Here is a 15,784-nt window from a genome sequence, read left to right on the forward strand (position 1 = left end):
CCCTATTTTCACTTTTCCCTCTTCCTTCTCTTCCCATCTTTTTGTTAGATTATTTCTACTTTGTCACAGGTATATAACACTTGTGCATTAGTCTTCTACCATCATGCCCTCATTGTTCTAGTCTTATATGTACATTTATATACTTTTAAAGGCTGTGATCAGTGTCAGTCCTATGCTGAAGTTTTCTCAGTCACAACTCGGGAATCCTCTAGTAAACGGGTCAACACACTTTTTCTGTAAAAGACCAGATAGTAAAGATATTAGGCTTTGTGGGCCATATGGTCCCTGTTGTAATTACTCAACCCTGCCAGTGTATCAAGACAGCAGCCACAGAAAATACATAAACAATTGACCATAGCTGTGTTCCAATAAAACTTTATTTACAAAAACAAGTGGCAGGCCATAGTTTGCTGACCCCAGCTCTAACGCATTCCTCAAGAAGGGCTGATAAGTGCAGGATTCTCTAAATTTTTGTATGGTCAAAACTGTTCCAGTATTGTCTTGATATCTGCAGGACAGCTTGGCTGGATATAAATCTTTGATTCACATTTTCTTTTATTGAGAGTCTGTTTTTTTCTTACAATGCTGCTCCACTGTTGCCTTGATTTGTTGGTTTTTAAGTATGATGCTAGTATAATAATTTTGCCCTTGTAAGTTATTTGATCTTTTGGCCTAGAGGACTTAAGGATTTTTCCTTTGTCTTTGGAATCTAACCATTTTAGTATGATATGTCTTAAAGTTGATCATTCTGGGTTAATTTGCCCAGGTACCCAGTGAACCCTCTCAATGTGCAGACTCAGATCTTTTCCTATTTGTAAGAAGTTTTCATAGGTGTGTGGATTCAGATTTTTTCTATTTCTGGAATTTTTTTTTAATTATAGTTTTAGATATTAGCTCTGTACTATATTTTTGTTTTGCTTTCAGGGACTCTGATAATTTTTTTTAAATGATCCTTTCTTTGCTTTTTTCATTCCCAACACTTTCTCTTGGACCCAAGGGTGGCAGAATATGCCACTTTGGCATAAAGATTATTTTGAGATAAAGGCACCTGAAAACAGCAAAAGCAAGAAAAATACTCTGACTTTCCTTCTTTTTCTTAAAAGCAGATGAAATTCCCAGGAAAGACGTCCTCCCTGAACCAGAAGGAGAGTAACATTCTCATCACCAAGGACAAGAAGTTGATACCAAAAGAATTCTATACAAACAGACATTAAAATAATTACCTTCCTTTTGCCTCTTTACATAGTTTAGTTACTTTTCCACAATTGCCTCTCTTTGTTCAACCTACTATAAAAGCATGTGGGTTCACCATTTCTTTGGGTCTCCATTCCTTATGAGGGCTCCTACGTCACGTAAAACTTATGTAAATTTGTATGCTTTTCTCCTATTAATCTGTCTTATGTCAGTTTAACTCTCAGGGCCAGCTGAAAACCCTAAGCAAGTAAAGGTAAAAATTTGCCTCCCCTTCAGACATTTTTTTACTTCTTTCTTTATGTCATTTTCATTTTCTTGGTTATTTTCCTCTTTATTCAAACCCCTTATTAAATTCTCATTAGAGTCTATTTTCACTTGGGCACTTTTTAATTTATTTTTCATTTCTAAGATAATTTTATCTTTTCTTCCATTTCTTTCCTGAGTTAAATCAACTCCTTTTTTATCTATCCTGGGTTTTGTCCATCTTGTACTTCTGATTCAGGGTGATTTTCCATATCCTAAAATGCTTGTTTGAGTGTCCCTAATTCTGTTTGGAGTGTGAACTTAACACTTTTCCTTTGCTTCAATGGGAGGATTTTCCTCAATTGATGTTTGCGATTTTTTGTTTTCTGGTTTTCTGCAAAATTTCACTACTGATTTGATTTTCCTTTTGTTCATTTTTATGATATTTGAGTACTTCATAAAATTCCTATTTTAAAAGGTGTCCTCTGTCAGTCTAGCAAATTCCAAGGGCTTTAATGGATTTCTCTGCTAGTGTGTTTCTTTTAGTGGTGGCAAAGGAGTGTGATTCTCTGATTGTGTGATTCTTTTTTTCTTACAGAACCCTAACCCTCCCCCTTTTCTTCTTTTCTCCTTCATCTTCTAATTGCTAAAAAGCACTTCTTTTCTTTCTGCTTCTTTTCTCCTCTAGAAGCTACACTTTTGGAAGACTGCCCCATTAAGTGGTACCTACCCTTTTAAATCGTGCTTACTGCTTTAAATTGTGTCTGTCTCTTTAAACGGTGCACCTGGTCCTGTATGGCATCTGACCCTTTAAATCACATGGACTTTAAAATCCCTTCCCTATACTTCATGCTCTGATCTGCTTGGACATTTTTCTAGCATTTTAAAATTTATGCTAAATTTAATCTTTCTAGTTGCCGTTCCAGATCACCCCTAGCACCTTGGCTAGCCTCTCCTGTCTTCTCTGCAGTTTTTCTTAGTCTGCTTTTGCTCATTAAAAGCCTTGTGGCAGAGTGGATATGGGCAGAATAAGGAATTTAGTGCGGGGACTTACTGACTTTTTTTCTATTTACTTACAGTTATTTTGCAGTTTTGGCATTCTCTGTCCCCAAGTAATGCCTAAGGTGTGGCTTCGTGTAGAATTTTCATAACTGGGAAGTAGTTTCCTTCTGTTTTCAGTTTGGGAGACTGATTACTATGTAGCTGCCTTGTTTGTTACCTCGAAACGTGTGGGGTGCATTTTTAGACTCCAGCTGTGTATCAGAAGAAGGAGAAAGAGAAGGATCCACATTTTTCAATTTAAAACAAAAAGGCCCATTAAAGGAGAAAAGCAGGGCTTTAGCTGACTGCCGCCAAGACTGCAGCTATATGAGAGGAGAAAACCTTTCATTTTGTGTATCCAGGGTCAACTCAGGCTGTGACTTCTCTCATTGATTCTCAGCACCGGATGCTACACAGTTTTGGGTTTTGGGGGGAGGGAGGGGAGGACACAAAATGGTTTACAAACTGGTCAAAAGCATCATCTTCACAGTGAGACCCTCAAAGCCTTCAACACAGTAGAATGAAAGTAGCAATCAACTGAAAGAGAAAATTCAATAGACTCTTGCATACCCAGAGCAAGTTCAGTTTAAACAGATTTTTTAAAGCACCTAAATACCAGATGGCAGGTTATGTTCTGGATACTGACACTGGGTTACAAAGAAACAAAAGAGTTAAGAAAAACTGAAAAATCCAGTGAATGGTTGAGCTGGCTATACTGTCATTAAATACAATTTCCTTTCCATTTTACGCAACTCTAAAAGTAAAAACAAAGCCACGATCCATTTGCCACTAAAAATTACTCTGCAATTTGCGACCTGAACCGCTGACTACATTTAGCAGAAAACTAAAAACCTGGGGATGTTTAATTCTATTATGACCTAAGTGTTTCATTCCCGCACTATACCACTTACCCATTCCAAACAAATTTGACTCCAAAGATAGAGAGTAGTGGTAAAACATGACACCTATTACATTAATTATAAAAACGACCACATCTTGCCTTTATTATTTACACAGTGCTTTCAGACAGGAGGGGTAGTTGTTATTCTCCTCCTATAGATGTGAAAACCCAGGTTAAATCATAGAGAGCCAAAGATGACACTAAAAGTCCTTACCTTGAATTCCTCAAATATAAGGCAATGACAGATAAAACATAAAATAATAAAATTCCAAATCAGAGCTGCACTCAACAAACAAGCTAAGCATTTCCTTGGACCAGGAACACAAAGTGGGGAGGCAGAGCTGAAGCCACGGTCCTGATGGGGCTGAAGCCAAGGTCAGGCTCCGGGGCAGAGTAACGTTCATGAAAGGAGACCCAAGAAACTTTGCTGCTGACACCCGCTGGGGGTTCCAACTTACATGGGACTCCACATCCATAGAAATGGCGAGAAGCCAAGGTGCCTGCAGGTTTAGCGAGTGATCAGCAGGGAGCCCCAATATTACCACAGAGACCCACCATTCTGGACTCCGTGCTGGACGAGGTGGGCTGAAGTAGCTGTGAAGCTCCCAGGGAGCCGGGGAAAGCTGAGGAGAGCACTAAGGAGGAGAAAAGAGAACCTGCGCAAGGTGAGCTTGCAAACCAAAAGTCTAATACACAGAAAGAAACTGAACCCTAAATTAGACAGCCACAACATTAACAACTAGAAGATTAAGCAACTCCAGGCACAATTAAAATAACAGAACAAATGAAAAAGGCTTAAAAGCAGGTATGTTTACTATCCTCAGGAAGATTTTTAAAACTTGATATCCTTTAGAGAGAGCAGATTTGCAGTTGCCAGAGGCATGGGGTAGGAAGTAGGCGAAATGGGTGAAGGGGGTCAAAAGGTACAAACTTCCAGTTATAAAATAAACTAGTTATGGGGATGTGATGCACAGCATGGTGACTATAGTTAACAACACTGTATGGCATATTTGAAAGTTACTGAGAGTATATCTTAAAAGTCCTCATCACAAGAAAAAAATAATTTGTAACTATGTATGGTGATAGATGTTAACTGGACTTATTGTGGTGATCATTTTACAATATATACAAATCTTGAATCATTATGTTGTACACCTGAAACTAATATGTTAATTACACCTCAATTAAAAAAAACTTATCTTAGAAATAAAAAATATATCCATTGAATAAAACTCAATAGTGGGGATAAACACCAAAATGAGTGAACTGGAAAATCTAGTGCTGAGGAGTTTATTCTGAATGTGCATGCACGTGCACATGCACGCACACACACACACACATATGAAAGGACATTTAAGAGACAAAGACAATGGATTGAAAGACAAAATGGATTGAAAGCACAAAAACTGATTGCATGTATGTAATGAATGTTAAAATATTTAAAATTCATAATTAATATGTTTGTTTTTAACTGAAACAAACAAAAACAGTAGACAATAGTGGGTGGGTGCTGGGCGAGGGAATGAATGCGTGTAATGGGTAGTTTACGGCAAGGTTCTTGCCTGTTTGGAAAAGATGAAAGATACTGAACAGTTTTGTTTTTACTAGAAAGCTTTATATTTTATCTATTTAAAAATTTTATGAGTAACCTCTAGAAAGAAGAAAACTGTAAGCTACTGCTTCCAAGCATGCAAAGGAATTTTTTTTTAAAAAAAGGATGAAATAACTGTTGAGGCAACAGAGGACAAGAAATAAGAAAAAAAGAAAAGATAAAGTAGCACAACTGAAAACATACACTCCACACACCCCCCGACATACACAAAGGTGGTAAACATAAATCCAACTATATTATTAATCACAATAATGTAAGCAGATTTGACTCACCCACTTAAAATAAAAATACAAAAAACCACATCTTCCGTTTTCAGTGCTCTGATTTCTACTAAAAACATTACCATATTTGAGGAACTTGACACTGAAAAGCAGCTGACGGTTCAAATGGACGACGTCTCTAATGTTTATTGCCTTTACAACTGGTTTTCAAGCTGAAGTTAAATGAGAAGGAAACAATATTTAAGACCAGCAGGAAGAGTCAGCACCATTGAGACTACGGATAAATGTAGTTGTTTATAAAGAACTGCATTCAGCTCTAGAGAGACCAGAAAAGGCACCAGCACCTGAATATGACTTGGTTAATTCTTTACTTCGATTTAGTCTGTGTTCTGTTATTACAGCTTCAGACAGTACACCAGACATCCTCTTGTCTGCTGCAGATTAATCAAACTGCCTTAACTTCCTGAAGCTGACTGCTGACCCTAACTGCATGCAGCCCTGGTTGAAGCTACAGAAATACTTGCCCTGGGGCCGGCCCTGTGGCTAAGTGGTTAAGTTCACGCGCTCCACTACGGCGGCCCAGGGTTTCTCTGGTTCGGATCCTGGGCACAGACATGGCACTGCTCGTCAGGCCACGTTGAGGTGGCATCCCACGTACTACAACTAGAAGGACCCACAACTCTAATATACAACTATATACTGGGGTGATTTGGGGAGAAAAAGCAGAAAGGAAAACAAAACAAAAAAAGATTAGCAACAGTTGTTAGCTCAGGTGCCAATCTTTAAAAAAAAAAGAAATACTTTCCCTGGGGCCCCCACATCATCACTCCTCTGCCACCATTCCCAACTTCTAACCTAAAAGGAAGTTCATCTCTAAGGGGACGCCAGCCTTAGATTGGATGCTAGCCTTTCTTCTTCAGGCTTCCTTACTCCACAAACTCTCAGGCTGCTGGGAATCCTTCAACTGCTGACACTTCGAATCAGTGGATTTGGGGGCTGGAGGAATGAGAAAGCCGAAGTCTAGGCAGGTAAGTGACTTGTGCCCAGTCACACTGATTGCAGGTATCAGAGCAGCCAAGACCAGAACCCAGACCCACCTCTCACCTCCAGATCAGGGCTTCTCCCCGCTATGTCACATATCAGGTCCAAGAGAGTGAGGATGAAAGGATAATAAATAAAATAACTTCCTTCTTGTTCCTCACAATTCCTTTGGCCTAGTCCCCGAACACCTTTTCTGTTCCAAATTGTCTCACTTTGCTGAAGCGATTAGTCATTACTAGAGGGCTCATGAGAGGCTCTCAGTTGAAGCTTAGAAGTTTCGCCTTCCAGTTCATCATTCCCTTGCAAGCTGGCATCCATCCAGGCTGCTGTTTCCCCCTCCAGCCAGAAAAGCTCCTTCAAACAAGACAGTGGCTTCCTCCAAGGAAGAAGCAAGTTCAGTCATTTCAATCTTGATCCCACTTTGTTTCTAAAAGCAGACATGTACCTGTAGCCTCCTTTCCCAGGAAGCAAGACCCACCACCAGGAAGCCTCTTGACTACAGATAGCCAGGCTCAGCATGTGGGGAAGAACCAAGTCCCCTTGTCCATAGCTCCAGGCAAGGGGAGAGGCTCACACTTGAGAAAACTTTCTTGGAGTAACCATACTGACAAAATAAATGCAAATGCAAAACCACTGGAAAATTCCTAAGCCACAAAGGTTTCAGCGTGGATCAGGACCTACAGTCAGACACCAAGGGGAAAACCAAAAGTAGAAACGGCTCGAGGGAGGGCAGAGAAGACGGAAGCAGAGAACTCACGGGCCGTCCAGAGAACATTCCACGCTTCTTCCTCCTCTTCTTCTCTGACATGCAGCCTACCTGGCAGTATCTTCCCTTTGCTTGCCTCCACATGAGGGAGCGACTGATGTCTCAGGCAGGAAGAGCCAAGGGCCAGAGAGCACCCTAACCCCTCATTCCTGACACTTCTTTGTGGCTGGTGGGAAGGTCTTGTGACATAGACTCCATTCTCTTGGAGAGCAAAAGGAAAAAAAAAATCCCTGCATAATGTGGCTTGATCTATGCTTTTCTTCAGTTCAACACTTTCAAGATGTTCAAAAGAAATAAGAACCTAGTCCCTTTAAAGAATAAAGTTATATTATTCAACTTGGGTGAATCAATTAAGAACAGCTTGGAACAGACAAAATGACTCTGTGTGCATCTACTTTAAAGGCAACTTCATAATTTAACCCAACCCCCTCATTGCACAGACAAAGAAACTGGGACCCACAGAGGTTACCTGACTAGATGAGGGTAACGAGCAGTTGGTGGCAGATCTAAGACTAGACCTTGAGTGTCCTACCACAGGGTGAGTGACTGTCCCACCACACCACCCTTGCCATGAGAAGGGGAGAGGCTGCCCAGCCCCGGGGGAGGAGGAAGCCCAGAGACTGGGAGACACGAAATGCTGGGGTCCACACTAAATGGCAGAAAGACAAGTTACAGAGCTAACTGACGCCTGGATTCTACCACGCATCTGAGTGTGAAAGGGAACAATCATGGCAGAATAAAAAAAAAGTAAAAGAAAAAAATACAGACTTCATGACAAGGATTCATTTACTTCAACAGTCAGGGACTGTGCTGAGTACAGGTTAATAAGGAAAAGTAAAGAAAAGAGGAAAAGAATTAAGCTATTTGAGCTAGTGGCTAGGTGTTTGTCATAATTAAAAGATGTTTTTCCCTTTACATTTCTCACCTTAGTGGGAACATACTCAATTATCATATAAGTGTTTCTCACCGTGGTTCTTGAAACCCTTTATCAGAAACACTTCGCATGTTTGCTGTAACGCAGATTCTTGGGCTCTCCTCCAGAGTTACTGAAGCAGAATCTCTCGGCCTCTCACTCAGAAATCTGAATTTTAAACAAGTTCCTGTGGACACTGACATTTAAGACCCAGAAGCATCCACATCCCGTCATGGCAGAATTAAACAAACCCTGTCTGTCCTCTAGTCCTGCCCAAGCCCGTTTCAGAGCTCCAGGGCCTGCGAAGCAGAGACAGGGAGTGCCTTCAGCTCACGAAGGCTGCTCAGGCCCTGCCAGACCTCTCCCCACCGTGCCATGAAGGACTGGATTGGGCTAGGTAGCAGTCGGTTCAATCTTAAGACTATATTTTTGGGAAAAAATTGCAAATAAGTGCTGTTTTGCTAATGAAAAACATGCCACATTTTCTGGCATAAGTATGCATTTCCTTGAAAGTCAGGAAAAAAGTTAACTTACTAAAAACAAGCAAACAAAAGAAGAAAACAGAATTAATGACTTTCTGGGCTGGACCTCATTCCTGCTCCTCTGAATAAGGCCAAAGCCAGTGCGTCCACACCCAGTCAGACTCCCCTACCAAGTGGCAGCTCCTCAGGGGAAAGGCCAGCACCACAGACGGCCTGGGGATTGTCCTGCTTTGCCTACAAGCCCAACTCCTCAGGAGCGACAGAAATTTCTGAGTAGCAGGGCGTGTGGCGGGAACCTGGGTCGGGGGAGCAGCCTCTTGAAAGATGTGATGTGGCAGAGAGGTGGGCCAGCTAACTGTCTGGTAACCCTCCAGGCTCCCGACCTGGCCCTGTCCTCCACGTTTTCTCTGGAGTATGGCAAAACAGTAGAGCCCAAAAGGAAGGGAGAATTCAGACTAGAGCACTGTATTAATCTAAAGATACCTGCTTATTTCCCCAAACCACAGAACACCCTGCAGGGCAAAAAGGAGTGAAGAAGGCAACATCCTTTTCACACCCAAATTGCTGAGGCAATTCTCAGAAATCTGTTTTGAGGAGAGAGATTGAAAATAGAGCAGTAATCACTACCTTTGAGACTGGATTCCCTAAATATAATGAGTAGCACTCAACTCCTGATTCTCTCTGCCCACTGAGGACAAAGGTAGTAGCGGGAAAGAAGAAGCCTGACGTGCTTCAGGACCTGAGGGTGCCAACATTACTCCCTCCTCAATTCTCTGGAATGCACACGTGGATCCCCACGAGAGCTGAGTGGAAATTCTAGCGAGTGCCTGCCACTGGATGCAGGTCTGTTTGCCTCCTGGTTACATCTGCAGCAATCCTTGGACATCTGGAACAGCTCCCAGCCTCCCTCCCCTTCCATGCCCACCTAATAACAGGACCCTTCTACACAGAGTCCCCAGAAGCCTTTGACAGTCTCCAGGAAGGCTGTCAGTCTTCACGCCAGAAGACGAAACAGAGGAAAGAACAGACTATTGCCAGTAACCGTGTCCCAGCATCTCAACGAGGGCAATTTTATACTAAAATATATTTGTGTGTGTGTATATAAGCATACACAAAAAAACACTGACAAGAATTACTCTAAAATGTCAAAACTGGTTATTCCCAGTGACTTTCATTTTCTTTACATTTTTCTGTATTTTCCTTTTTTTTTTTTTTTTTTTTGCTGAGGAAGATTCACCCTGAGTTAATGTCCACTGCCAATCCTCCTCTTCTTTTGCTTGAGGAAGATTAGCCCTGAGCTAACATCTGTGCCAGTCCTCCTCTATTTTTTTATGTGGGACACCTCCACAGCATGGTTGGTGAGTGGAGTAGATCCGCACCCGAGATCTGAACTCACAAACCTGTGCCACTGAAGTAGAGCCTGTGGAAATTTAGCCACTTGGCCCTGGGGCGGGGCCCTGTATTTTCCAATTTTTTATCATAAAAGTGATTATCTTTTTATAATCATTTTATAAAATGATACTTTAAAAATAATAATGGCTGTAATTTACCTAGAGACGAACATGGCATATAACAGATGAGGCCATTTATGTGGTGCAGTGTCTAAAAGGAAATGGAAAAAGATGGTGTGGAAGTGGAACTTCACTTTCTCTTCTCGGTAGCCCCTTTGTTGCTGCTCATCTGTAAGGTCCCAGGCCTCTCCTACCAATTTCTTGGAGCTGTTATGCATTATTTTTATATAAAAAAGTTCTTCAGTTTAAACCACAACTTCAAACTTCTATACAATCAAAGCTTTTCACCTGAGATGCCAACAAATGGCCAAATGACTAAACCAAATTTTCATATGTTATTTTGTTTTCTTCTCTTTTGATATAGATGTTAACAGGTAGTGAAAAAGTAGCTGGATGGAGAATTATTCGTAAAATTATTAATTTCTGAACAATGAGAATGAATATATGGTTTTACATCATGAAAATGATGAAATTTAAGTATCAGTGAATTTTTTAAAGTTAAAATCAAACTACATACAAGTAACGTAATTAATTGAGAATCTCTTTCTCCGGAATAGTATACGGGTCTCTTGTTAAGGACCCACCATCTGCTTCACCCTTCCTCATATAGAGTTGAGGAAATATTCCTGACCGACCCTAATTACCAGGTGATAATAGATAAGCTCTATAAAGCCTTTCTGTTTCTTCTTTTCTACATGTTTTCACTATATTATTCAACCACACACATATACATAAAACTGTAATCTGATGAAGCTCAACTTACTTGCCAGGATCCATAATGCTTGAAAATGTTACTCCCATAGTTAAAAGCTGTGGTTCTCTAAAGGATGATATTAATAAAAAAGATACTGCTGCTGCCGTATGGTAAAAATAAGATGTCCAAGACCTGGACTGTAAAGAGAACCATTTAGCATTTTCTTTGATGTAATTGTCATGAGATGAATAAATAGTAGACTCAGAACCAGAAGTCCTAGGTTTGATACACAGCTTTGTATTTTGGTAGTTACATGAATTTGCCTATATTACATACTTTCTGCACCTTTATTTATTTATTTTTTATTTTATTTTTTTTTTGAGAAAGATTAGCCCTGAGCTAACATCTGCCACTAATCCTCCTCTTTTTGCTGAGGAAGACTGGCCCTGAGCTAAGATCTGTGCCCACCTTCCTCTACTTTATATGTGGGACACCTACCACAGCATGGCGTGCCAAGTAGTGCTATGTCTGCACCCAGGATCCGAACCGGCAAACCCCAGGCCGCCGAAGCAGAAAGTGCGCACTTAACCGCTGTGCCACCTGGCTGGCCCCCACTTTCTGCACCTTTAAAATGGGGGTTGTTGTGGGGATTTTAAAAAGGATAATGTCTGTGAAAACATTTAAAATTATTGGTGAATATACCACTCTACGTGGAGAAAAGCAGCAGCTTCACCTCTGAGGTTCTCTGCCCTTGAAAGTCCCGTCCACTCTGTTTGGACAGCCTGGAGCAGCTGGATGGAGCTGGAGCTAATGAGGTACAGTGTGGGAATGAACAAAAAAGGTTTCCTCAGCTCAGGGCTCGAGGCTGGGCACCACGCCTATGGCACAGACCTCACAGTTAAGTCTAAGTTTCCAAGGAAGACCCCCCGCCTTGTGAATTCTCAGTGGGAGTCAGGCCATAAGTTAGAAGAGAGACAGAGTTTAGCCAGATGGCTGAATCTACCAGTGGAACCCTTTGCCGTGTTACTACCTGGTTACACTGTGTTTAGGGTGGATGAGACCCATCTGAAACAGAACCGAGAGCAGGTGCAGATTGGGAAAGCCATGCTCAGCTCGGGCCCTGCTGGGCCTCTGGCCTGATTCAGCGTGCCCCAAGAAATGACAAAGCAGATCTCACTCCTGTGGTACTATCCTGACCAAGGCAGCCCTGACCAGAAGGAGAACCATCTAGTCACCAAAGGAAGAAATGGCATCCCCTTGACAACCAATCTCTAAACCTGCAGCACTGCTTCTGTTGGAGAAAAGCAAGCCCGCCACGAAGAATGTGCACATGAGTACTCTGCTTGGGGCATCTGAAGTTTTTGACATTGGCTAGAACAGTGTCTCCCCATCTGTGTTCTGAGAGATTAATCCCATAAACTGCCCCTCGAAAAAGTTTTCCTGATATCAAGTACATTTGGGAAATAACGTTCACTGTTTTCTTCAACTAGGAGAGTCACAATGCCTCTTACACAAAGGAAAGGCCCTGAAAAGTCCCGCAGTTAAAAATAAATCTAACTTTGTTTAACCAAACTTCTTTACAAAGGCAACATTGCCTAGTGGTTAAGAATAGAGAGTTCTGGAGCCAGGCTTTGTACCTCATGCTGCTCCACTTACCAGTTGTGTGAGCACAGACAAGTTAATCTCTCTGGCTCAGTTTCTGTACCTGTGAAATGGGAATGCTAACATACCTTCCTCACGGTGTTCTCGTGAAAATGAAATGAGCTAATAAGTGCAAATCATTGAGACCAGTGCCTGGCATACAGAAAGCGTTGAATAAATATTAGCTATTATAATTTGCATTATCATTATCTGATGATTAAATACCTAATTGTTTTCTACAACACTTATTTATATCCTAAGGAACCTGTGACCCATGGAATAGGAAGATGCTAGTATAGAAAAATCCCCTTTCTACCCGAAGAGGAGTCAGCATCACGTGCAGCAACAAGAGCGTAACATAGGAATCAGTTTCAGTCTCCAACATCAACTTACCCTTCTGGCTCTGTTTCCTTATCCATAAAAATAAGGTCAGTTGACTAGTTGGTCCTTCCGGCTACAACAGTCCAGGATTCTAAGAAATCAGACCAGTACCATTAAAACCAGCAAACACTGCCCCGTCCTGGATCCAACTTGGTTTCTCTTAAGGTTCTACCTTCCAGGCACCTTACTCAGATTTAAGGTTGTTATTGCAGGACTTTGGGTTAAGGAGCTGGTTGTTGCCCAGCAAGAGGCATATGGAAATGGCCTTCTGCCACCTCACCCCAGTGCTCTGAAGTACTCAAAGTGCAATCAAACTGGCAGCAGTGATGGCAGCAGTGGCTGCAACCCACCTCATGCCAGAGGACCCATTGGCACCTGTAAGCCCCTCTGCCTTGGTTTCTGACACCAAAGCTTGGGCATCATTCCTGTTTCCCCTACTGTGGTCTCCAGTGGCCAGAGAGAGCCCAGTCCTGTATACTGGTCACTGTGCTTATCTTGAGTCTTGCCAGTTCTTTCCAAGGACTCAACTTTTCTTCGAGTCTTTCTCATTTGTACAAAGCCCCAGGCTGTAGTTTCAAAGAAGATTCCCATCTGTGTTCCATCTTGCTGACACATCTCAAACCCGGACCTCACCTGTTGCGTCTACCTGTCCCAGCAGGGAAAGGGCTGCTGCTTCTGCCCCGAGCGAGTATGTACTGCTCACGCCTCTGCTTCCCCCAGCTCAGACTTTTGGAATCCTCTAGAATGTCAAACGGCTATGCCAACTTGAATTCTACCTGTGCATCCATCCACCCATCCAGCCATCTACAGAAATCATCCAAGATTTTTTAAATGCTTCCTACATCCAAGCACTGTTCTAAGTTCTGTTGATGCAATACTGAACAAAAACAGACATTCTCCCTGTTCTCATTCCACACACAATGTAGTAGAGGAAAAAAGACAAACAAATAAATGAATGCGATCATTTTAAATAGTGAAAAGTGCTATCAAGAAAACAAAACAAGGCGAGGTTATAAATAATGGTGACCGCGAAAGGGGAGCTCGAGACGGGGGTCAGGTCAGGCCTCTTGGGGGAGGGGACACCTGAAATGAGACCTGAAGGATAAGAAGGACCCAGCCATGAAAAGATCTGGTCCAGATTATCCTGGTAGGAGAGAAAAGAGCCAGTGCACAGACCAGAACCTGCTACAGCCAGAACCCGCTTGTTGGGATAGGGAGCAGGAGAGAAGGCCCGTGTGACTAAAGCAGAGACGGAGGGAGGGAGCAGGAGATGAGGTCAGAGGGAGGCAGGGCCAGATGCTGCCAGGCCTTGTAGGTCAGGATAAGATGTTAGGATTTTATTCTCATTGCAACAGGAAGTCATGGAAGAAGTGGAAGGAGGGAGTGGCATGTAAGTCCCTGCCGCATCTTGGGGCTGCAACAACTACAGCCTGTGCTTAGCAATACGTCAGTGATTCTCAACCAAATCCTACATGTGTCTGCTCATAATCACACTAGGGGTATGACAGTACTGTAACAGAGCGGAAGTCAAAATTATAACACAACCACCAAAATATATCCCCACCGGCCTGAGAGAAATGTTACACTGTAATTTAAGAAGTTAGAGTTTCAGATATGTTAATAGCTCTAATTAATCAGATAAATCCTTCCTTTTGGGATTTGGCAGTGATAACAGCTCAAGCAGGAGTGCCATTTGATCCTCGGAAAGCTAAAATAACACTTTTACAGAAAAAGAAGCATTGCTCCCAGTAACTGACTTGGCCTGGAAAGTAAGAGAACGAGAAATGCAAAGATGGTATCTTAACAAGTGTCATTCGACTATTTTACAGTTTTTACCAATACAGCTCTTAAAAAAAATGTGCATTAAAATGAGTTTCCATTTGAAAAAATGAATCCCAAATATGGGCAAAATTAGCAGCCCCATTCTCTGCCATTGTAATAAATGACTAAGTAGCTGTTATGAAGATGAAAAAGCAGGCACCTCTTTCTAATCCTGACAGACATCCTCCCCTTTTTCACTGATCCTTTATCTTGGGAGTGGAGACCTGCATAGGGAAGTTGCTGTCTGCTTTGTTCCTGAGGAGAATGCATCTTTCCAGGGGTAGCAGCAGGGACAAAATCTCTTTAGCAGACATTGTTCATGAACTTGTGCCAAGTTTCCCTGTACCTTTGAAATTGGGAAAGTGTATGTGCTCCTGACAATAATATTCAGCAAATGGACTGAAACCAGATGAAGTACCACAGAGAGGGACGTTCAGTAATCAGCATCCTGACAGCTCTGAGAGCTCCTATGATTTCAAAGGGCTACGAAAGGACATTAACGCCACCAAGAGCATCCAGGCTCTCCTGCCCGTGTGTTTACACGAGGCTGAGCTGAGATCCTTAAAGGAGTAACAACTCCTCTGCCGCCTGCAGAAGAGACTGGGCCTGCCCTCAAATCCCCCGCATCAGTTTACATTACTCTTTTACCTTTAATCTTTTTAAGGCTTTAGTGGAGGCTACTTTGTAATAAAATTATTTCCAATTTATATCACACATGGATAAATGCTCTCTCTCCCCCAATATGCTATAAAGTCCCCGAAGTCAGAGTCATCTCTCTTGCTCCCCACTCACTCATCACATAAAAATTTCAAACAGTACATGACAGAGTGAAATAAAAAATAACTGTCCTCCAGCCTTGTTCCCCAAAGGTAACTGCTGTGAAGTTTCTCATCTCTCCCTCCATACAAGTTTGTGGGCATACACAAACTTTTGTGTTATTCAGTGTTCAAGCCAAAGAACAAAATCTGGAAGACATATGGGTTCATATACAAAATTTTAAATCACTTCTGGCTCAGGGTAGTATACAAATAAAATAATTATAAATTACTACAAAATTTATAGACACCCCAAGGTAGATATGACCTGCCTTCACCCACCACTCACACCCCCTCCGCCTCCCAGGACCTAAGCGAGTCCTGCATCTGGGGAGCAGAGGCAGTGAGCTGGGCACAAGCCAGGTGAGCCCAGCTCCGTCTCTACCACATTGGGTGTTCCCTGGTCAACTCACTCCATCTCTCTGGGCCTCAGTTTCCTCTCCTACAAAACAAGAAGGTGCTCTCTGAGGTCCCTTTGAGAATTCAGGATTGAAGTTGATAACTGAG

General features: G+C 42.1%; 1 protein-coding gene across 8 annotated transcripts in view; it reads right to left on the minus strand.

Annotated features, from left to right (window-relative positions):
* The window catches only part of UBE3D (ubiquitin protein ligase E3D), a 153,710-nt gene that overhangs the window by 45,167 nt on the left and 92,759 nt on the right, over positions 1-15,784 (minus strand). Inside the window, exon 10 of one of the 8 annotated variants that reach the window (XM_070225180.1) lies at positions 853-2,690. The exons of 6 other annotated variants lie outside the window; for them this stretch is intronic. In XM_070225180.1, coding sequence (XP_070081281.1) covers positions 2,613-2,690 — 78 coding nt within the window. In that variant the 3' untranslated portion in view covers positions 853-2,612. Of the gene's footprint in view, positions 1-852; positions 2,691-12,658; positions 12,733-15,784 lie in introns of those variants that run through there. One more of the 8 variants, XM_070225184.1, reaches the window with a different exon arrangement.

Source organism: Equus caballus, chromosome 10, assembly GCF_041296265.1.
Source record: "Equus caballus isolate H_3958 breed thoroughbred chromosome 10, TB-T2T, whole genome shotgun sequence".
In the NCBI taxonomy this organism is placed as follows: domain Eukaryota; kingdom Metazoa; phylum Chordata; class Mammalia; order Perissodactyla; family Equidae; genus Equus; species Equus caballus.